Below are 22,749 nucleotides of genomic sequence, written 5' to 3'. Positions count from 1 at the left end.
TGCCTTGCCTTTTGATTTTGATCAATTCCCAGTGCAGATAACAGCTTCTTCCGAGAATGTGATACTTTCCAGGATGATTTTAAGCAGACTTTGTTTAGATCTTGAAGTTCTTCCAATGCATTGGCAAATTCATAACTGAAGGAAAACAAGAAATTAAAAACAAGAGGTACACAAATAGCTTGCACACAAAATCTATTGTACAGCAATGGCATAATTAAAACTTCCATTAATGAATAACAGATGTGAATGTTTAATACTCAGTTTGTGCAGCTAATGATTTAGATCCAAGGCTGGCTGTTTTAAAAATCCTCCTCAATTAAATTTGCTGTACAAAAATCATGAGAGATGAAACATGATGCTGCATATTTCCCAAGTATACCAGCGATCTGGAGACAGCATGTCCACAAAGAGCCTGTGGAAGAAGCATTGTATAGTATCTAACTGTGAGTAGTGGCCTACTGTAGAGCAAATGGGATCGTCAGTCTTTGGTGTTAGATGTCGCAATGTGCTATTATAAAAATCTCCACAGGTTAGGAATACCTATTGAGAAATGAATTATTAACAACACAGCAGGATCAAGGAAAAAGGCCAAGGCTGAAACAGGGCTAGAAATTAGTAGAAACCAGACACAAGCAGAGCATGGATACATTCCAAAGATGTGAGAAATCTGTAGGCAAATAATTTCACATCCAACTGATGACAGCATTGCTTCTTTAACCTTAACAACACAAGCTTCCTTTTCACAGCTCAAAGTTTTGCCAACATCCTGTCAGAAAGGTCAAAATTCTGGATTTCCCAAGATGCAACAACTCAAAGCAGCCCAAAACCAGCTTCTTGGAATGGCAATGAAAGGGCATTAGCAGCATTGACAGCCAGACTAAAAAAATGGACTGAAAATCAAACTTAAGTGTAATTGTGAAAAACGTTCCACAACCCCCAACCCTTTAAAAAAAACAACAGGCTATTGTCCTTATAGTTATGACAACAGACTGGACTGCTGATGGGCTGCACCATGTGGTGTTCCGAACTGGCCAATGTATACATGTCACATTTGGATTGGCAATGCTATTCTATAATATGCACAGCTTAGATCAACACAGTGTGATTTCAGTGCACATTTCAGCACTCGGGTAGATTAAGTATAACTATCAATCCTATTTTGTTTCACTGAAAGTGCTTTTCATGTATGGAACAGGAAGAGCCCTTCTATAATTACAAGGAAAAAGAAATCGAGAGGTACGATTTCATCTGTCGCCTCTTCGACTATCCATGTATAAATTGCAGGGCATTGCACTCGGATCCTGTTTTTCTTTCCACTGATACCAACGGAGCTAGCATTTCAGAAAATTTACATAGAGCATAAATATATTACTTAACGCCAGTAGCTGAGGATTTTGTTAAAGGTTAGAATGTTAGAGAGCAGAAGGAAATACTTTCACTCAGGGGCCAAGATGATTTGAATTTTACCACACAGATCAGGGGTGGGGAGGTGTCACAGAATAACTTCAGGATCTTTCTGACACAAGAATAGCGATGCAATTTTAAACAACAATAGCAAAACCTTAGCCTTTAGTGCAAGTTACAATCACAACTACCGGTATGTCATAGGGAAGATGTGACACGGGCAACAAGTGTCCTGGTTTCCAATTCACTCCAACCAAATGCTGTTTGAACAGTTTTTCCAAAATAAAATTGGTAATTTTCAAGCTTTAGCGAGCAGGATCCCAACAAAGAAAAGCTGCCAGCCCCTCCCTCAACTTCCCTTTGGCCAAACAGGTCAGTAAAATTTTGCATTTCCTACCTGCACTAACCCCATCCATCCTCACTGCTTCTCCCTTAACTTTGTGTTTGCATCCCTCATTTTCTCTATTTTTCTTTTTCACATTGCATTTTGTACTTTAAGGTCATAACTGCTTCCCTGGGATCACAGCAGCTACACTGGTGCCTGACATTCAGGACACTCCCTAGGCTCTTTATTTTTGTCAAACTTATGTGAGGGACAATGAAACTGAAAGAACTTTGCTACTGCGCTCTTCTCTCTGCCAAGATTTTAAGGGATTTAGACATGAGGCACTATCTCCCCATTCTGGTTTGTCTTCTCTTCTCCAAGGTATTTCTCCACCCTCTTTCAGGCCCTGGCTCGTCAGGGAGGTTACCGATTGAACTAAATACATACGTACATAATCACTGTTACATCCAGACTACCTACCCTTTGGATACAAATCACATTCCAGCTTTGTTTGCAAGGCTTTCTACAGAGAGCTATTTTCCAAAATATGCCTAAAAATAAACTAGGAGCAGTTTAGATGCAAGCGTGTGGAAAAAATGACTAGGAAACAACAGCCAATTCATTTATATCCATTACATGAACCTACTTTATGCATTTCTGCAACATGATCCCCAATTTTGCACACAGGAAAGACAGACAATCTCTTGGAAGATACAAAGTCCAAGAACTGCACACAGCCTTTTCTTTGTGCTGCCCGAAAGTGCTGGAACTTCTGACGAGGACTGTGACGTTGCTGTTGTCTCAGAATTCACTTCACCATTCCCTTATCCGAATCAACATAAACTTGCTTTCTCCCCCCCCCCCCATTTCTTAGTCCATCACTCCCACCCTGCTCACTTCATGAATGGTTTGAAGTTGACACATCATAGCAGAGAAATATAATGTTAAAAAAAACCATCAAGAGCTCAAAGACATTCTATTGCCTATTCTGAGTAAGTTCCGCTTTTAGAACACTGAGGGGCTGGATTTTACACGTTTCAAAATCAGCTGAACCAGATTTTTCATAAATAGTAATACTAACGACATTTAGAATTTAGAAAATTAAAACAGAAAGATTATGGAGGAATTTTTCTCTTAACTAGAGTAGGTTTGCATTTGTAGCTTTGGGTGACAAGCTGTCCTGGATTGAGTGAGCCATGCAGTTACCTAATACAATTAAACAGAGGGCTTAACATGCTCTATTTTATCGTGTCCTCAAGCAGTTCTGCATTAATTGTCAGTTTGACCGATGAAAGCTCTGACAGGAGCTACATTATGATACTGCACTATACTTTCCTTAACCAGTGAGTTAATCTGGGTTAGCTACACTTTGCTTTTGGATTGTGAAGAAGAAACTTCAACCTTCAAAATCTCCAATTGTTGGAAAGGGATTTTGGAGTGACCAAAGAGCACCACTCGGCCTGTTGAACACTTCATTCAGTCCGTTAAGACTTTGGTTTGAAGGAGGTTGGGTAATAATTGTTATCTTGGCCTTTGTTAGCTACACTAGTGCAGTGACTTGATGATCACCATTTTGATCCAGTGATCCCAGGACTGGAAGGTGAGCATTTGACGGCTCTGTGTTCAAATGAGTTCAGAAGAATGAGAGGGTTTCACTGAAACCTACCAAATATTGAAAGGCCTAAGATAGAGCAGATTTGGAAAGTATGTTTTCAATAGTTGGTGAGTCTAGGACCAGAGAGCACAGATTCAGAATAAAAACACAATCCTTTAGAACAGAAAAAAGGAGAAATATTGTTAGAAGTTGGTGAACCTGTGGAATTCATTACCACAGACGGCTGTGGAGGTTGATAGGTTTGGAGGTCAAAGGTTACAGGGAGGAGGCAGGAGAATGAAGTTGAGAGAGAAAATAAATGTGGCATAATCGGATGTTGGAACAGACTTGATAGGCTGAATGGCCTAATTCTGTTCCTATGTCTATTATCTATTTTGTGTTTGAAATGCAATAGCAGGCAGCTAATCCCTGCCCGAAAATGTGCCCGAGTTTTGTAGTTCAGCTCACAAAAATTTGTTTGGCCTTTAATGAAAAAAAAATCAATGCAGTAGTATTAACTTCTACTTCGAACACACGTGTTAGGTGTGAGAGAGCTCATTAAAATTAGAAATTACCTTGTTGATTCCATTGCTTTAATTGGATCACTTCCTTCCCCGTTCATCTCAAGAGACTTCTCCAGCGCAGGAAAATCTTCAAATGCATGTTTTATAGGTTGAGAAGGAAAAGAGTTTTGGAAAATGTTTTCGATGAGATTCCTTGTATCAACCTAAGGGAATAACAATATTGGGCACTCTGTATTCACTTAAAATATCATCATTACCAAGGGTGCCATGTTAATTCATTTGAGGATCCTGAAGTCACTAGTTTGCAAAATTCGAATCACTTCAAGGATTTCACTTCAAGTATTCTATCAAAAGAGCCTTTCAACCCTTTATGGTATCATTCTGCTTATCTGAGATATGGTCTATGAAAAGCTGCAGTGGCCCCGATTTTAAGCCATGAACAAATATGCATAATAACCATTAATCTCAAGTAAGGCAGTGCACCAAGATCAAATTAGATTGCAGAATCACAGGATACCAAACCAGAGAGAAAAAATAAAAACAGGTTCAGGAAATTTGAAGTAAAAAAAATGAACCACTCGTAATGTTTAGTAAGTCAGGCAACATCTGAGCAGAGAGGGAAAAAAAGTTAATTTTTCGAGTCTTTTCTGATCAAAGATCAACCTGAAATTACTCCATTTCTATCGGCTTGGGATAGAAGAAATTCTTTTTCTAAATTAATATTTTAACCATTTTACAAAGAGTGGATTATACATTTGGGGTTAAAGGTACTATCTTCATTCAGCAACTTAAAGCAAGAATAGTATGCAAGTAAAATTTGCCAAATCACGTTGCATGCGGCAGTTGGAAAAGGCAATGCACACCCTGAGCTAATGCAAGTATTACTGAGTAGGTTTACCTGGGCTTATTCAGATGATTGAAGCTGTTGTCAATTTTATTTGATTATGACACTGAATATTTAATACGATACAACCACCACAACTTCCAATTTCAGACCAATGCCTTTTACATGAAGGATGGAAAATATATGATCATGCTGCGATCTGAATGAACTTCTAACTTCAGTACCTTGATCAACCCAGTGCAATGTCAGGATTCAGACCCTCTTGGCCATAAAACCTGCCTATAAACGTCCACCTGCATCTCGAACTGAGCCCGAGTACTGCTGGAGTCATTATTCCTATCTTGCCTTTAGCTGTCCTCTGACGACCTCCACTCACTCAGTCATCAAGCATCCTGTAGGAACGTTAGCTCATCCAAAACTCTGCTGCCCACATGCTATTCTGCATGCAAGTCTACACACTGTCATCCCAGGACCACCGTTATTATTGCATCTTACTGAAGATGCAACCTCAGAAAGACAATGTTCAGATTTTTCACTTAATTCACTTCATAAGTGCTTTAGTTTCCTTCTTCCCTTTCAAACACCTTGAGAAAAAAAAATTACTGTGATCCCTCTCAAAATCTTTTTGGCCCTATATTCCTCTCAACTCCCCCCTTCAAAGCAGTCAATCTCAATGCGCATCTAAAGAGCATGGCCAGATCATACTTAGAAAGATGAATGCAGGTTTTTGCACTAATTATATCTCAGAACTTGAGAAATTGAAGGAATAGGACTTTGAGCCCTTGTACTTGTCTTACCATAATAAGATCAAAGTTAATCTTTTCTTTCAGTGCCACTTTCCTGCACTGTTCCCAAATTCCTTGACTACCTTAATATTCAAAAACAAGATCAACGTCTGTCCTGCTAAATTCACTTACAGACTGAGGTGCCTTCTTAGGGTAGACTCACATTCTTCACTGCAGGTGAAGAAATTCTCTTTTTTCTCAGTTCTAAATGGTCAGCTCTTACTTGGAGACTGACACCTAGTCTGAGACGGTCCAATCAAGGAAAACATCATTCCTGCATCTACTCTGTCACGGCATTTAGGAATTGTATCCATTAAGAGATAACCTCTCATATTCCCCCTAGAGAGCACGGATCAGGCCCAGAGGTGCAAACTCTCGCTCAAACCTACCATCACAAGAATCACTGCATTCCTCCTCTCACAAGTATAGCTTTCTGTGCTCAGAGGATGACATGATATTCCAGATATATTTGATCCAAGCCCTTTAGAATTAAACCCAGATATCCCTGCCTGGTCAAGTTCCTCCATATTTCCAGCACTCTTATCCAAGACTTGTTATATGTTAAGGGCTAATTGGAATGGAAATGAGCAGGATTTCATTCTTTCCACACATTCATGCCCGTGATGACGATGACTTAGATGAGGAAGTGGAGGGATGGGTTAATAAATTTGCTGATGACACAAAGGTTGGGGGTGTTGTGGATAGTGTGGAGGGCTGTCAGAGGTTACAGCGGGACACTGATAGGATGCAAAACTAGGCTGAGAAGTGGCAGATGGAGTTCAACCCAGATAAGTGTGAGGTGGTTCATTTTGGTAGGTCAAATATGATGACAGAATATAGTATTAATGGTAAGACTTTTGGCAGTGTGTAGGATCAGAGGGTCTTGGGATCCAAGTCCATAGGACACTCAAAGCTGCTACACAGGCTGACTCTGTGCTTAAGAAAGCATACAGTGCATTGGCCTTCATCAACTGTGAGATTGAGTTTAGGAGCTGAGGGGTAATGTTGCAGCTATATAGGACCCTGATCAGACCCCACTTGGAGTACTGTGCTCAGTTCTGGTTGCCTCACTACAGGAAGGATGTGGAAGCCATTGAAAGGGTGCAGAGGACATTTACAAGGATGTTGCCTGGATTGGGGAGCACGCCTTATGAGAATAGGTTGAGTGAACTTAGCCTTTTCTCCTTGAAGTGATGGAGGATGAGAGGTGACCTGATAAGAGGTATATTAGATGATGAGAGGCATTGATCATGTGGACACTCAGATGCTTTTTCCCAGGGCTGAAATGGCTAGCACTAGAGGGCATAGTTTTAAGGTGCTTGGAAGTAGGTACAGAGGAGATATCAGGGGTAAGTTGTTTTTCTTTTTTACGCAGAGAGTGGTGAGTGGGTTGAATGGGCTGCCAGCGGCAGTGATGGAGGCGGATACAATAGGGTCTTTTAAGAGACTCCTGGACAGGTATATGGAGTTCATAAAAATAGAGGGCTATGGGTAACCCTAGGTAATTTCTCAGGTAAGGACATGTTCGGCACAGCTTTGTGGGCCGAAGGGCCTGTATTGTGCTGTAGGTTTTCTATGTTTCTATTCCCAGTAATTCTTTTGATTCCCTTTCATATACCCATCAATTCACTTTTTGGTCTATCATCTGGGCAAACATGATGTGGGGCAGCTCAATGGATACGACTAAATATTCCCATTTCAGCTTGCCTCAGCTGAGAATTGCAACTCCATCCAAGATCTGCAGTTAGTAAAGGTGTTTCAACGGAATTGAATTATCTATCACTGCTCAAAACTGACAGAAATATTGCCGATTGTGGCCGTACTTGTCACACTTCTCGTAAGAAATGTGGCTGTTGCTTGGGGCTACAAGTGCATTAAAAAAAAGGTTTTTGACTCCTGATACCAACTGTATTGCTGGCAAATGTGCAGTCTCTGGTAAATAAAATTGACAATTTCAGAGCTAAGGCGCTGTATCAGAGGGACGTTAAGAACTGCTTGAAGGTTAAAAATCCTGTTTAACCCCTTCCACACCAGACACAGCAATTTAGATTGACTGGTTCACTATACACCGTCAGGATAGGACTGTCGAGTCTCTCAAAAGCAGAGCTGGAGGTGTATGCCTCATGATCAACTCCTCTTGGTGCACAAGTGTATCAGTGTTGTCCTAATTCTGCTGACCAGACCAAGAATATCTAACAGTTAAGTGCGTCCATTTTACCTGCTGTGGGAGATTTCTGTGATCATTTTGGTCGTGGTAAACATTCCACCTCAGGCCAGAGTCAAACAGGTTTTAGATGATCTGAGCAATGGGTCAACATGTACGAAACAGCGCACCCTAATGCCTTCTCCATCATTTTGGGGGGGGGGGGGGTGGATTTTAACCAGGCCATCTTGAAAAAGTCACAATATAATTACCATCAACAAATCATTTGTAGTACCAGTGGAAATAACACACCGCACCATTGTTACACCACCATCAAGAATGCCTACCGTGCTATCCCACACCCTCACTTCAGGAAGTCTGATCACCTGGCTGTACTTCTACACCGAATATAGGCACAGCCTGAAGACTGCAGCACCAGTAGTGAGGACCAAGAAGGTACGGACAAGGGAAGCACAGGAGCACTTATAGGACTGCCTGGAATCAGTGGACTATATTCAGGGATTCAAATCGTGATGAGTATGCCACAGTTGTTACTGACTTCATTAGAACCTGTGTGGATGAGTGTGTGCCCACAAAAACCAGGAGGTTCATCATCTGCTGAGGGCTAGATCTGTGGCATTTATGTCTGGTGACCCAGGTCTGTACAGGAAAACAAGGTAAGACTTGCGGAGGGCTATTTCGAGAGTGAAGAAACAATTTAAGTGAGATTGGAGGTGACGTCGGATACGTGTCAACTCTGGCAAGGTTTACAAGACATTACTTTCTACAAAACAAAACCCAATAGCATGAATGGGAGTGATGCTTCACTACCAGATGAGCTCAATGCCTTCTATGCCCGCTTTGAAGGGGAGAACACAACTACAGCTGTGAAGATCCCTGCTGCACCCAGTGACCCTGTGATCTCTGTCTCAGAGGCCGATGCCAGGCCGTCTTTCAGGAGGGTGAATCCTCGCAAGGTGACAGGCCCTAACGGAGTACCTGATAAGGCTCTGAAAACTTATGCCAACCAACTAGTGGATTCAAGAACATTTTCAGCCTCTCACTGCTACAGTTGGAAGTTCCCACCTACTTCAAAAGGGCAACAATTACACCAGTGCCCAAGAAGAGTAGTGTGAGCTGCCTTAATGACCATCACCCAGAAGCACTCACATCGACAGTGATGAAATGCTTTGAGAGATTGGTCATGACTAGAATCAACTCCTGTCTCAGCAAGGACTTGGACCCACTGCAGTATGACTATCACAATAGGTCTACGGCAGATGCAATCTCAATGGCTCTTCATATGGCCTTAGATCACCTGGACAACACAAACACCTATCTCAGGATGCTGTTTGTTTACTACAGCTCAGTGTTTAACCCCATCATTCCCACAGTCCTGATCAACAAGCTACAGAACCTGGGTCTCTCTACCTCCCTCTGCAACTGGATCCTCGACTTCCTAAACAGAAGGACACACACTGTGTGGGCTGGTAATATCATCTCCTCCTCACTGACAGAATCGCATTTGAAGAGGAAGAGGCATACAGGAGCAAGATATAAAACACAGAACAATACAGCACAGTACAGGCCCTTCGGCCAACAATGTTGTGCCGACCCTTAAACCCTGCCTCCCATATAACCCTCCACCTTAAATTCCTCCATATACCTATCTAGTAGTCTCTTAAATTTCACTAGTGTATCTGCTTCCACCACTGAGTCAGGAACCTTCCTCTAATATCCCCCTTGAACTTCCCTCCCCTTACCTTAAAGCCATGTCCTCTTGTACTGAGCAGTGGTGCCCTGGGGAAGAGGCGCTGGCTGTCCACTCTGTCTATTCCTCTTATTATCTTGTACACCTCTATCATGTCTCCTCTCATTCTCCTCTCCAGAGAGTAAAGCCCTAGCTCCCTTAATCTCTAACCATAATGCATACTCTCTAAACCAGGCAGCATTCCTGGTAAATCTCCTCTGTACCCTTTCCAATGCTTCCACATCCTTCCTATAGTGAGGCGACTAGAACTGGACACAGTACTCCAAGTGTGGCCTAATTAGAGTTTTATAGAGCTGCATCATTACCCCGTGACTCTTAAACTCTATCCCTTGACTTATGAAAGCTAATACTCCATAAGCTTTCTTAACTACCCTATCTACCTGTGAGGCAACTTTCAGGGATCAGTGGACATGTACCCCCAGATCTCTCTGCTCCTCCACACTCCCAAGTATCCTGCCATTTACTTTGTACTCTGCCTTGGAGTTTGTCCTTCCAAAATGCATCACCTCACGCTTCTCCGGATTGAACTCCATCTGCCACTTGTCAGCCCACTTCTGCATCTTATCAATGTCTCTCTGCAATCTTTGACAATCTTCTACACTATCCACAACACCACCAACCTTTGTGTCGTCTGCAAACTTGCCAACCCACCCTTCTATCCCCACATCCAGGTCATTAATTAAAATCATGAAAAGCAGAGGTCCCAGAACCGATCCTTGTGGGACACCACTAGTCACAACCCTCCAATCTGAATGTACTCCCTTCACCACGACCCTCTGCTTTCTGCAGGCAAGCCAATTCTGAATCCACCTGGCCAAACTTCCCTGGATCCCATGCCTTCTGACTTTCTGAATAAGCCTACCATGTGGTACCTTGTCAAATGCCTTACAAAAATCCATGTAGATCGCATCCACTGCACTACCCTCATCTATATGCCTGGTCACCTCCTCAAAGAACTCTATCAGGCTTGTTAGACATGATCTTCCCTTCACAAAGCCATGCTGACTGTCCCTGATCAGACCATGATTCTCTAAATGCCCATAGATTCTACCTCTAAGAATCTTTTCCAACAGCTTTCCCACTACAGACATAAGGCTCACTGGTCTATATTACCCAGACTATCCCTACTACCTTTTTTGAACAAGGGGACAACATTCACCTCCCTCCAATCCTCTGGTACCATTCCCATGGACAATGAGGACATAAAGATCCTAGTCAGAGGCTCAGCAATCTTTTCCCTCGCCTCGTGGAGCAGCCTGGGGAATATTCCGTCAGGCCTCAAGGTCATATCCGTCCTAATGTATTTTAACAACTCCAACATTCTTCTCCCTTAATATCAACGTGCTCCAGAACATCAACCTCACTCATATTGTCCTCACTGTCATCAAGTTCCCTCTCATTGGTGAATACCGAAGAGAAGTATTCATTGAGGACCTCACTCACTTTTACAGCCTCCAGGCACATCTTCCCACCTTTATCTCTAATCGGTCCTGTCAACCTTCTGTTCTTCACGTAATTGAAGAACACCTTGGGGTTTTCCTTCACCCTACTCACCAAGGCCTTCTCATGCCCCCTTCTTGCTCTCCTCAGCCCTGTCTTAAGCTCCTTTCTTGCTACCCTATATTCCTCAATAGACTCATCTGATCCTTGCTTCCTAAACCTCATGTATGCTGCCTTCTTCCATCTGACTAGATTCTCCACCTCACTTGTCACCGATGGTTCCTTCACCCTACCATTCTTTATCTTCCTTACCAGGACAAATTTATTCCTAACATCCTGCAAGAGATCCCTAAATATCGACCACATGTCCATAGTACATTTCCCTGCAAAAACATCATTCCAATTCACACCCGCAAATTCTAGCCTTATAACCTCATAATTTGCCCTTCCCCAATTAAAAATTTTCCTGTCCTCTCTGATTCTATCCTTTTCCACGATAATGTTAAAGGCCAGGGAGCGGAGATATCCCAGCTAGTTGCGTGGTGTCGCAGCAACAACCTTGCACTCAACGTAAGTAAGCCCAAAGAGCTGATTGTGGATTTCAAAAAGGGTAGGACAAGTGAACTTTAACCAATCTTCAGACTGGAGAGAGTGAGCAATTACAAGTTCTTAGATGTCAAGATCTGAGGGTCTAACCTGGACCCAATATATTGATGCTGCTATAAAGAAGTCAAGACAGCAGCTATATTTCATTAGGAGTTTGAGGAGATTTGGTTTGTTATGTAAAACACTCAAAAGCTTCCACAGATGTACAGTGGAGAGCATTCTGACAGGCTGCAACACTGTCTTGAGGGTGGGTGGGGGGTGGGGGGCAACTTCACAGGATCGAAAGAAGCTATAGAAAGTTGCAAAATTAGTCTGCTCCATCTTGGGTACCAGTCTCCGTGGTATCCAAGACATCTGCAAGGCGTGGTTTCCCGGAAAGGCGGTGCCCATCATTAATGACCCTCATCACCCAGTACATGCCCTCTTCTCAGTATTACCATCAGGAAGGAGGTACAGAAGCCGGAAGGTACACCCTCAGATTCAGGAACAGTTTCTTCCCCTCTGCCATCCGATTCCTAAACGGACATTGAACCCGTAAATGCTACCTCACTTTCTTATTATTTGTTTTTGCACTATATACTATACACACACACACATACTGTAATTGTCCTACGAATCTATTTTTCTATATCATCGTATATTGCATTGTACTGTACTGCTGCCGCTAAGTTAGCAAATTTCACGACATATGCCGGTGATAATAAACTTGATTCTGAATTCCCCTGCTGCTGGTTTACACCATGAGTAATTTACAATAACCAGCTATAAACTAGCAGGACTTTGTGACATGGGAGGGGAACGAAGTACTCTGAGGGGAAAACCCAGACAGACACAGAACAAGAGGGCAGAACTGATCTGCGATTACTGAGGCAGTTGTACTTTATCCTGTACCTACTGAAAAGATGAACCAGAAGCCAAAAAGAGGCAAGGTGTGCTAGCAATTTTAAAAAATATATACTTTTATCTACAGCATAGATACGTCAAGACAAACTCATAACTATAGGGAGTCAAGTACATCTCCACAATAAAATTGCTGACAGATTTATGAGATAGTGGCTGCTTTGTTCTTGCATTTAAAGTCCAGAAGACTTCCGTGACCATTAAGGCCATCAGGGTTAATCCCAGCAGAAGCATTTCCTGATTACAACTTGTACTGTTATCTGTCCAAGTATCTTAAGGGTCTGGAAGTCGGATAAATATGAACTGTGCAAACATTTTGATTCCCATGTTTGGGGCATGTACATGTTAACTAAGTTAATGACCCCGCTGGAAGACAGACTGAGGGAATTCTGTGAACGGACCAGTGAAATATTGGTGTATTTTGAGCATCTTAACTCAGTTCTTCAAGCAGGAAGAATGAGTCATCTAGCCTGCATGCCGGAATTTATCAGATTAGGTGTAAACAGCAACATTTACATTTTGAGGACTAAGCAGACAATTTGAGACGGAGCTTTTAGAAATTTTCCAGTGACGCATGTCATGAAATATGTTGTTCTCTGGAAGCAGTGCAATGCAAAACAATAATTACTATAAATTACAAAATAAATAAATAGCTCAAAAGACAAATAACAAGGTAGTGTTCATGGACTCTTCAGGAATCTGATGGTGGAGGGGAAGAAGCTGTTCTTAAGACTTTGAGCGTGGGTCTTCAGGCTCCTGTACCTCCTCTCTGATAGTAGTAATACAAAGAGGACATGCGCCAGAAGGTGAGGGTTTTAAATGATGGACGCTGCCTCTTGAAGATGCCTTTGCTGGTAGGGAGGGTTGTGCTTGTGATGAAGCTGAATGCACCTATAGCTCTCTGCAGCCTCTTGCAATCTTTTGCATTGGAAGCTCCATATCAGGCAGTGATACAACCAGTCAGCTCTTTGCCATACATCTGAAGAAATTTGAAAGAGTTTTTGGTGTCATATCAAATCTCCTCAAACTCCTAATAAAGTTAAGCAGCTGGTGTGCCTTCTTCATGACTGCATTGGTATGTTCAGCCCAAGACAGATCCTCTGAGACACTGATGCTCAGGAACTTGAAACAGACTTTTCCTTTCCACCACTGACCCAATGAGGACTGTTCTCCCAACTTCCCCTTCCTGAAATGCCCAATCAATTCATTGGCCTTGCTGCCGTTGAGTGTGAGGCTGCTGTTGTGACAGTACTCAGCCAGTAAAGATGTCTCACTCCTGTACACCTTCTCGTCAAAATCAGATTCTACCATCAAGTGGTGTCATTGACAAATTCATAGCTGGCATTTGGCTGTGTAGAGCAGAGCAGTGAGCTATGCACTTTCTAAACACCCAACCAGAATGTTTACCCTTCCATTATCAAAAGTCCAGTCAACGTCAAGAACCTAACATAGCCAGTGAGACAGAAAATATAATTAGGGTGGCTATTCAATATTTAACAGCCAAGCATTTAATATCAAACTTCAACTTGCAGGGACTAAAGTTTCACTTGACGCTGAAGAGGAGAAATGCACAATGACATTTAAAGTAAAGTTTTTGGATGAAAGAGTAACTCAGTGTAGGAGGTAGAATTTTGTTGTGGATAGAAGACTGACTGGCTAACTGCCAAATAGGGGCTTCTTCTGGAATGGAAATATGTAAGAATTGGTTACTCAGAGACTGACAGCATTTATGGAAACAAAATTAATGTTTTAGGTCACAGACCCTTTGTCAGAAAGTGAAAGAGAAAACACGTTAAAGTTGGGGAGGATGGGAGAGGCATAGATATGATGCAGGGAGTATTTCTGACTAGACTAGTTTATACATTCGTTAGTGAACCAAGTGAGTTCATCTGGCCAATGCGGACAGTTACAAGACAGATCATGAACAAATATAAAGTCAATAAAAAGGAGAATTGTTTACAATTACAGGAATGTTAAAGTTTCAAAATCCAAGACGGTTGAATATATCACACATAGTTTGGCCAGTTCTGATGTAGACCGAGGAAAACACGTCATCCCAAGTCATAGAATTCTATGTTGATCTCTGAAGACTATTCTGGCCAAACATAACAGAGGGTGCTGTTCTTAACTTTTGGCCACTTTTATGAGTAAAAGATGGTTAGGTTAGGCTTGAAGAGTGAAAATATCTTCTTATGAAGCGTACTAGATCCTAAAAGGTCTCCATTTAAAAAAGGGTTGCTCAATTATGGTAGAATGAGGCAGTTTTGTTTTTCCCATTCAGAGAATTTCAAGTCTGTGACGATTGATTCCTCAAAGGGGGTGGGAGCACAGCTTCTAAGGCAGAGGTAGATAGATAATTATAAATAAGTTTGTGCAAGTTTGCTGTGTAGTTTTTAAATTTGTAATCATGATCTTACTGAATGGCAGAGATGGATTGATGAGCTGAGTGATCTAATCCTGCACCAATTTTCACAAAGTGATGGGTGCAATCTTGGGATAAGCACGTCAGATCCAATCTAAAAACAGTTTCATTTTTCAGAGGTGTGTAACAGTGTTTCCTGTGATCGGGAGAGATGTAGATCTTGATACAACGTTAATGCAATGGAGCAGATTAGAAAGGCACAGTTTACATAGATACGGCACGGTTCAACTGGGCAAAGCAAAGCGAAAACATGAAGCTCCTTCAGCTCACAATCAGACGAAGATCAGAATCGGATTTAATATCACCAGCAAATTTCGTGAAATTTGTTAACTTTACGGCAGCAGTACAATGAAATACATAATAAATAGAGAAAAACTGAGTTACCTTAGGTGTGTGTGTGTGTATGTATGTATATATATATATATATGTCTATTAATAGTTAAGTCAAAATAAGTAGTGCAAAAAAATTAAAAGTAGTGAGGTAGTGATCATGCCCATTTAGGAATCAGATGGCAGAGGGGAAGAAGCTGTCCCTGAATCACCGAGCGTGTGCCTTCAGGTTTCTGTCCTGGGGGGGGGGGATCCTTAATGATGGATGTCACCTTCCTAAGGCACCGCTCCTTGAAGATGTCTTGGATACTACAGAGGCTGATGCCCATGCTAGAGATGACTAATTTTACAACTTTCTGCAACTTATTTCGATCTTGTGCAGTAGCCCCCCCCCCCCCCCGCATACCAGGCGGTGATGCAGCCAGTCAGAATGCTCTCCGCGGTATAGTACAGTTGTAGGAGTGACATGGATACAGTGGTAAAGTGACCAGACGTTAATTCACAGACCCAACTTCAAATTCCAACTGTCAATAATCTGGAACTTGGGAAGACAAGAACTCCGGTAATAATGACTGTTATAGGACTGCTACATCTGGTTCAGCGGCACCCTTCTGGAATACAAATCTGCCATCTGCACCCAGTCTGGTGCCTTGTGTTTCGCTGTTAAGTGCCTTCAAATGGTTTAGCAAATGCCATCATTGCCATTTTCAAACAGAGAAAACATAAAAGCATACAGGTCATCTGTTATCAACTCGGACTCATAGCTCTGAAACACGGGTGGGTTTTCAGCTGAAGCAGGGTCCAGAGTATTTCTAGATTCTCTGTCCCCTTTAAATTCACTGATTAAGGTAAAAGAATGAAAATGAAGCCTGTGCATTAATAGGAGTAACACCCAGTCATCCAGCACTACTGAACTAGATTACTGGAATTTTACTGCATTTGACACAAGTCAGAAGTATAGTGAAATATTCTTCATGAACATATGGCCAACACCTTCCAAGAAACTCAGCACCATTCAGGACAGAGCAGTCCTGATGATTAGAACCCCAGTCACTACCCATCAATTCTCTCCACCATTAACCTATAGTAGCCGCAGTGTGCACCAGCCTCAAGCTATCGCTCAGCTTGGCTACTTTCACAACACTTCCCCTGCAACCTCTTCAATCATGAACGACAGCGTTTGGAGGTGTCTCAAAGCATCATTGCATTGCTCCCCCAAGTCACACACTGCCCCTACTCAAATATCAGTGGGTGAAAATCCTAGTACTTCCAACCCAATGGGTCAGAGAGAGTACCTTCAGTTCAAGGAAGATGCCCATCACCACCTTCTCAAGAGCAGAGACAGGCAACAAACACTGGCTTTGCCAGTGACACCCAAAATGGACTGAACTAATGGTGTCCAGTTGCATTGACTGGACGATCCGCACTGCCTTGAAAAAGTATTCAGCCCCCACAACTATTTTCACAATTTAGGATCTCTTTTTCTAAATTTAAAATGTATTGAACTAGGATTTTTGAGCTGATCTACAAAATATTGTTTATCATGTCAAATCAAAAGAAAAATTCCAACACCTGTCAATCTATTAAAAAGAAAAAAGACAAAATTGGGAGGCTGGAGAAGTATTCTTCCCCTCTGTAATCACTACATTAACTTTATTCAGGTGCAGTACTGTATATTACCTCAACAACTCTCCCAATTTGTTGATGTTGAAAATCGCTATTTTCCACCTGAATAAATACCCTTTTCCTCTGTAAGGTCCAACATTATGGTAGATTTTCAAGAGACCAAACCAAAATGAAGACAAAAGAGCGAGCATTCAAAGCAGGTCAGGGAAGTGACAGAGAAGCACAAATCTGGGTGCTTCTCAAAGACCATCTCAAAGGCACTGAACATACCTCATAGTTCAGTGCAGTCCATTGTGAAAATGTGGGAAAAAATATGAAACCACAGCTATGCTGCCTAGGTCAGACTGCCCCTTTCAAATCCTGGATGAAAACCTGCTAGCCTCTGCCAGAAAGCTAAAATTGGGGAGGAAGTTGGTCCCCACACTGCCAGAGCAACCACTGAGTGGCTCAATTGAAGAAAATTGATGTCCTGACTGGCCCAGTCAGAGTCCCGACCCTAACACAATCGAACGTTTGTCAAGACCACAAGATTATTGTCCACTGCTGCTCCTGAATAACCTGGCACAGCTTGAGCAAATTTGTAAGGAGTAATGGGCAAATCTTGCTCCATCGCATTGTGGAAAGCTACTAGAGATTTATCCAAAAAGACTTTAATAGCTATGAGGTGTGGTTCAACGGAATGAATACTTTTGAACTGTTGGCATTTTAGTTTTTGAATTTTGAATTTTTCATGCTTTACAATTTTTCCTGCTTATTTTGGGGCTCTATTATGAGAAAGGAGCATGCGATTCACAAATAAAAATTCTCAGTTACATTGATCAAAATCCTTGGTTTTAACACTCATTTATGTGAACAAAGGATTGGGGTAGAATACTTTTACAAGGCACTGCAAGTTATCCAGTGAATTAAACTACACATGCTGGAAATCTGAAATAAAAACAAAATGTTGCAAAGATAATGGTGAGCTGCATCTGCAGAAAAAGAAACCGAAATGTTTCAGACTGAAAACCCATTTGACCTGAAACATTAATTACTTCTCTAGCTACAGATGACACGACCATGGTGGGTCTCATCAGCAAGAACGACAAGTCAGCTTACAGAGAGGAGGCGCAGCGGCTAACAGACTGGTGCAGAGCCAACACCCTGTCTCTAAACGTGAACAAAATAAAAGAGATGGTTGTTGACTTCAGGAGAGCACGGAGCGACCACTCTCCACTGAACATTGACGGCTCCTCCGTTGAGATTGTTAAGAGCACCAGATTTCTTGGTGTTCACCTGGTAGAGAATCTCACCTGGTCCCTCAACACCAGCTCCATAGCAAAGAAAGCCCAGCAGCATCTCTACTGTGAAGGCTGAGGAAAGTCCGTCCCCCACTCCCCATCGTCACCACCTTCTACAGAGGATGTATCGAGAGCATCCTGAGCAGCTGCATCACTGCCTGGTTCAAGAACTGCACAGTCTCAGATCTCAAGACCCTGCAGCGGATAGTGAGGTCAGCTGAGAAGATCATCAGGGTCTCTCTTCCCACTATTACAGACATTTACACCACACGCTGCACCCGCAAAGCTAACAGCATTGTGAAGGACCCCATGCGCCCCTCACACAAACTCTTCTCCTTCCTGCTGTCTGGCAAAAGGTACCGAAGCATTCGGGCTCTCATGACCAGACTGTGCAATAGTTTCTTCCCCCAAGCCATCAGACTCCTCAATACTCAGAGTCTAGACTAACATTGTAATTTGCCCTCTACTGTGCCTATTATCTTGTTTATTAATTATTGTACTGCCCTGCACTATTTTGTGCACTTTATGTAGTCCTGTGCAGGTCTGTAATCCAGTGCAGTTTTTAATGTTGTTTTACATAGTCTAGTGTAGCCTTGTGCTGTCTCACATAGTCTAGTGTAGTTTTTGTGTTGTTTCATGTAGCACCATGGTCCTGGAGGAACGTTGTTTCATTTTTACTGTGTACTGTACCAGCAGCTTATGGTCGAAATGACAATAAAAGCAACTAGAACTTGAATTTGAGATGCTGTCTGACCTGTTGAGTGTTAAGAATTGTTTGTTTTTATTTGATATCACTTGCATCTTTAATGTTTTTGCCCTTTGCTCCCCACAAATAATTCATAAAATGAATTATTTCTCCCATACCTAGCCCTCACAGGTTTTACTTCAGTGCTTAAAGACCACAATGCAGACTTCACTGCGCCAGTGTTCACATTTAGCACCATTTTAGACCTTGCTTTCCTCTGTCAATTACACACACTTCAGATAACTCCTATGAATATTTGACACACCAGTCAGTTGGCTCTTCCCCTTGCTAACAAGCCAAGTTAACCTTCAGTTCATTGCAATTTCTTATCCATCTTCTTTCACACTCAAATGCAGTTCAACTTAGTCAGGAGATGGGTCTCTTGCGACATTGGTACCCTCCACTTAAAGAGAACCACTCTGTCCTAAACTATCACCCATTTCCATTCCATTACCTCCGGATCTTTCAAATCAGACACCGAAATAACTCCAACCAGAAATCACAGATGGTTTCTATAACTGCTCTATAACCCATATAACCCTTGGTATCTCTGACATGGTAAATACAATCTTTTATCAATACCTTCCTTCCATTCCCCAAAAAACAGCACATCATCACCATCATTGGCTAAGCCGACCAGTTTAACATCATATATGCAAGCCCACGTGCGCGGGGGTGTTGGGGAGAGACGCAAGCCCACATGCGTGGGGCCGGGGGGGAGGGATAGACGCAAGCCCACGTGGGCGGGGGTGTGGGGGGGGGAGACGCAAACCCTTGTGGGTGGGGCCAGGAGGGGATAGACGCAAGCCCACGTGCGCGGGGCCCCGGGGGGGGAGACACAAGCCCATGTACGCAGGGGTGTCGCAGCACGTCTTACAGAAATCATCAGTAGATGCCTAAAGCATTAGCGCTGTGAGCAGGGTTCAAGCCAGCACGGGGAATGCCTACTGGATTTCAAGTCCAACCCCTTCACCACCTGTCCATCAGAGTTCCACTTCCCTGTGGAGGGAACATTGGTTTTAAATGGTGCCAATTACAAAACAAGCTATAACTGAAAAGAGGAACAATGGTGGTTCTGGAAACTAATGATAAAACCATTTTGAGATAAGAGTGAATGGAAGGGATATTAATATTCACAGTCAGCAGACAGAAACAGTTTCTAATTGTGGGTTGTCATGGAGTGAATGGGAGGAACTGAGAGGACGTCTATTAAACTCCGACATGCAATTATGACCCCATAGTAGTTTTGAACCAACCATGGCCAATCACAAGTATGACCAATAGTAAAACAAATTTGATAGGAAAAAGCCTCTAAAGTGATTAAATCAAAAAGGTAGCCGGGTTAGAGAATGCTCTCTCCTAGCTGCAATGTCTGGGGAAGAAGGGTGGTCTGGTGGTGGTCAGTGTTGAAATGTAGGTTGTAGTTCAAGGCAGAATCTCTCTCTTAAGTGACTTTGGTATAACTTCCCACTTTGATGTAGACTTGGTTTCCTCTCCATTGCAATCTTGAATGCTATAACTTGTTCAATAGATTCCATTGTTTAATTTCTATTCTCCTTTTAGCTCCTTGAACTTGGCTCAATGGACAGGACTTATTAGTCTTATAAATACATTTTCAGACAGATGCTATCCAATGACATCTGGCAGTAGTTTCTCTTCTATTCATCCAGCCAATTTCTTACTATTTGCCAATTTTAATTTGGTTATTCTGTGATCCACAACTTAGATACCCAAAGGGCATAACACTCTTGCTCAGTGATGATACTAGATTTAATATCCACAGAAAAGAGTTACTAGATTGAAAACTAGCAACGATTTAATTTGTTCCTGACTACTGGGGGCATTTTTGCATGATTACAGCAAATCCATCAGTACAAGTTATTAACAAATAAGCTTTGTAATTTAACCTGACATTCCCAGTAATCCAGAATTTACAGCCTTGTAACTCAGTTCCTAATACTTCCCACCTAGTAGGTCACAAAATCTCAATTAGCAATTTTCCATTTTTAACTTCCACTGAAACACCTTGTTGCTATCATTAATTTACTTATAATGAAAGAACAAGTTCTGAAGATTTTAAAAACTGTTAAAAGAATTTTGGAGAAAGAAGATGCCTAGTCAGTGCAGGGATTACCAGCAAAAATACACCTTTTGCAGATGCCTGAAATAAGGTAAAAATACAGAAAATGCTGGTACACTCAAAAATCGGAGTGTTTTCCAACTTATACACATTTACCCTGATATATTGCATTTTCAGTATTTTTGTGATTACATTTTACCAATTTCAATGACAATCAGTATTTATAAAAGAAGTTGCCATTCTGACCTTCAAAGCAGAATTTGCAGAGAGAATCTCCTGGATTTGCAAAAGTGACGAGGTAGTAGGGCACAGAACACCACCGAAGTCCGAAGTTGAAGTTTCTCTGCAGTCACTCTGAAAGGTGCTTTCCACTAACCAGCCATTACTCTCAAATGGTGCCCACTTTAGAGTGGAGTCTGCAAAACCAACGCATTGGCCTGGATTGTCGTTAGCATCCCTAGAAATGTTTAACTTTGAAGTGCTGACCGATTGTGCATAAGCATTGGCTGCTGATACAGAGAGTTTGGATTCATTGTCAAATTCATCCCTCGTATGAGATTTATGGTCCTGGCTGGGAAAAGGATGATGGCTCCTGAAGTTGTCATTAAAAACATTGCTGCTCTGTTGCAGGGAATGCTCTTCCCCAGAATTATTCTCTTCTATCACGGGAAACCCACAAGTACCAACACCCTGATGTAGAACAAGAGACGGTTTACAATAACTTGCAAAGTCACTCCATATATCATTACTTCCTTCCTCCATCAATGCACTCGGTAATTCCTCTGGCAAAACATTTTTCTGTTTGTCCTCCACCGAATCAGCCCCGGTTAAGATGTGCTTCTCGTCTGAAACAGCATCCTCCATGAAGATTACATGACCAGCAACATTTGACTCCTGAGAATCCAATGCTTCAGAATCAAAAGATATATTAGTATCTAATTTTATTGTCTCTCCTTTGAAGGCTCCCTTAGGCTTAAGATAATTGTGATTTGCTAATGGATTTCTGACATCTAATCCACAGTCATCCAATGGAACAGAAATTTCCACATTTCCATTTATTTCTTTTAGTTTCATGGAGTGTCCTGCCATGATCCAGGAAAGAATATCTGCATTCTAATTTTCTTCATCTTGTTGGAAAATTGCTGCTGGTAATCTTTCTCGACACAGTATAAAAGCAGTTATGTTGGTGGGACATTGTCTTCAAAAATAATAGTTTGGAGTTTTAACACATTCAGAAATTGAAAGTGGTTCACGAAGGACTTAACTGCTCTGAAGAAAAAATGGAAAATGATTTTCAGTATTTTATTTTTAAGTTTACAGCTAAGATTAGTTTAGAGGTAAAAAATAATGTAACTTTATGAAAATTAATGATTTGAAAACAGGATTTGCACAACATAGATATTACTTCGCAATTATAGATTAGTCACATTAAATTATTAAATAGAATAGTCTCTAATTGTATTGCTTTCGCATGACCTTCAGGATTTATGCTAATACTGTAGTTAGCTTCATCTGTTAAAAATATAAACATTAGGAAGTGAAAGGTTGTTGTAATATCAGATACTGAATTTAAAAAGCAAGCAAAGGGCTATTCTAACCAGGCTAATATCAATTCTGGCACATAGAAACATAGAAAATAGGTGCAGGAGTAGGCCATTCGGCCCTTCGAGCCTGCACCACCATTCAGTATGATCATGGCTGATCATCCAACTCAGAACCCTGTACCTGCTTTCTCTCCATACCCCCTGATCCCTTTAGCCACAAGGGCCATATCTAACTTCCTCTTAAATATAGCCAATGAACCGGCCTCAACTGTTCCCTGTGGCAGAGAATTCCACAGATTCACAACTCTCTGTGTGAAGAAGTTTTTCCTCATCTCGGTCCTAAAAGGCTTCCCCTTTATCCTTAAACTGTGACCCCTCATTCTAGA

General features: G+C 41.8%; 1 protein-coding gene across 4 annotated transcripts in view; it reads right to left on the bottom strand.

Moving 5' to 3' along the window:
- LOC140724947 (uncharacterized) overlaps positions 1-22,749 on the bottom strand; it is a 52,937-nt gene that overhangs the window by 21,629 nt on the left and 8,559 nt on the right. For all 4 annotated transcript variants that reach the window (XM_073039799.1, XM_073039802.1, XM_073039801.1 and 1 more), the window contains exons 2-4: positions 21,066-22,088; positions 3,899-4,050; positions 9-135 (exon numbers count right to left, since the gene is read on the bottom strand). In XM_073039799.1, the coding sequence (XP_072895900.1) occupies positions 9-135; positions 3,899-4,050; positions 21,066-21,908 (1,122 nt within the window). In that variant the 5' untranslated portion in view covers positions 21,909-22,088. The remainder of the gene's footprint in view (positions 1-8; positions 136-3,898; positions 4,051-21,065; positions 22,089-22,749) is intronic.

Source organism: Hemitrygon akajei, chromosome 3 (assembly GCF_048418815.1).
Source record: "Hemitrygon akajei chromosome 3, sHemAka1.3, whole genome shotgun sequence".
Taxonomy (NCBI): domain Eukaryota; kingdom Metazoa; phylum Chordata; class Chondrichthyes; order Myliobatiformes; family Dasyatidae; genus Hemitrygon; species Hemitrygon akajei.
The sequence above is the reverse complement of the archived record's forward strand: the minus strand, read 5'-3'. Positions and strand labels throughout refer to the sequence as shown.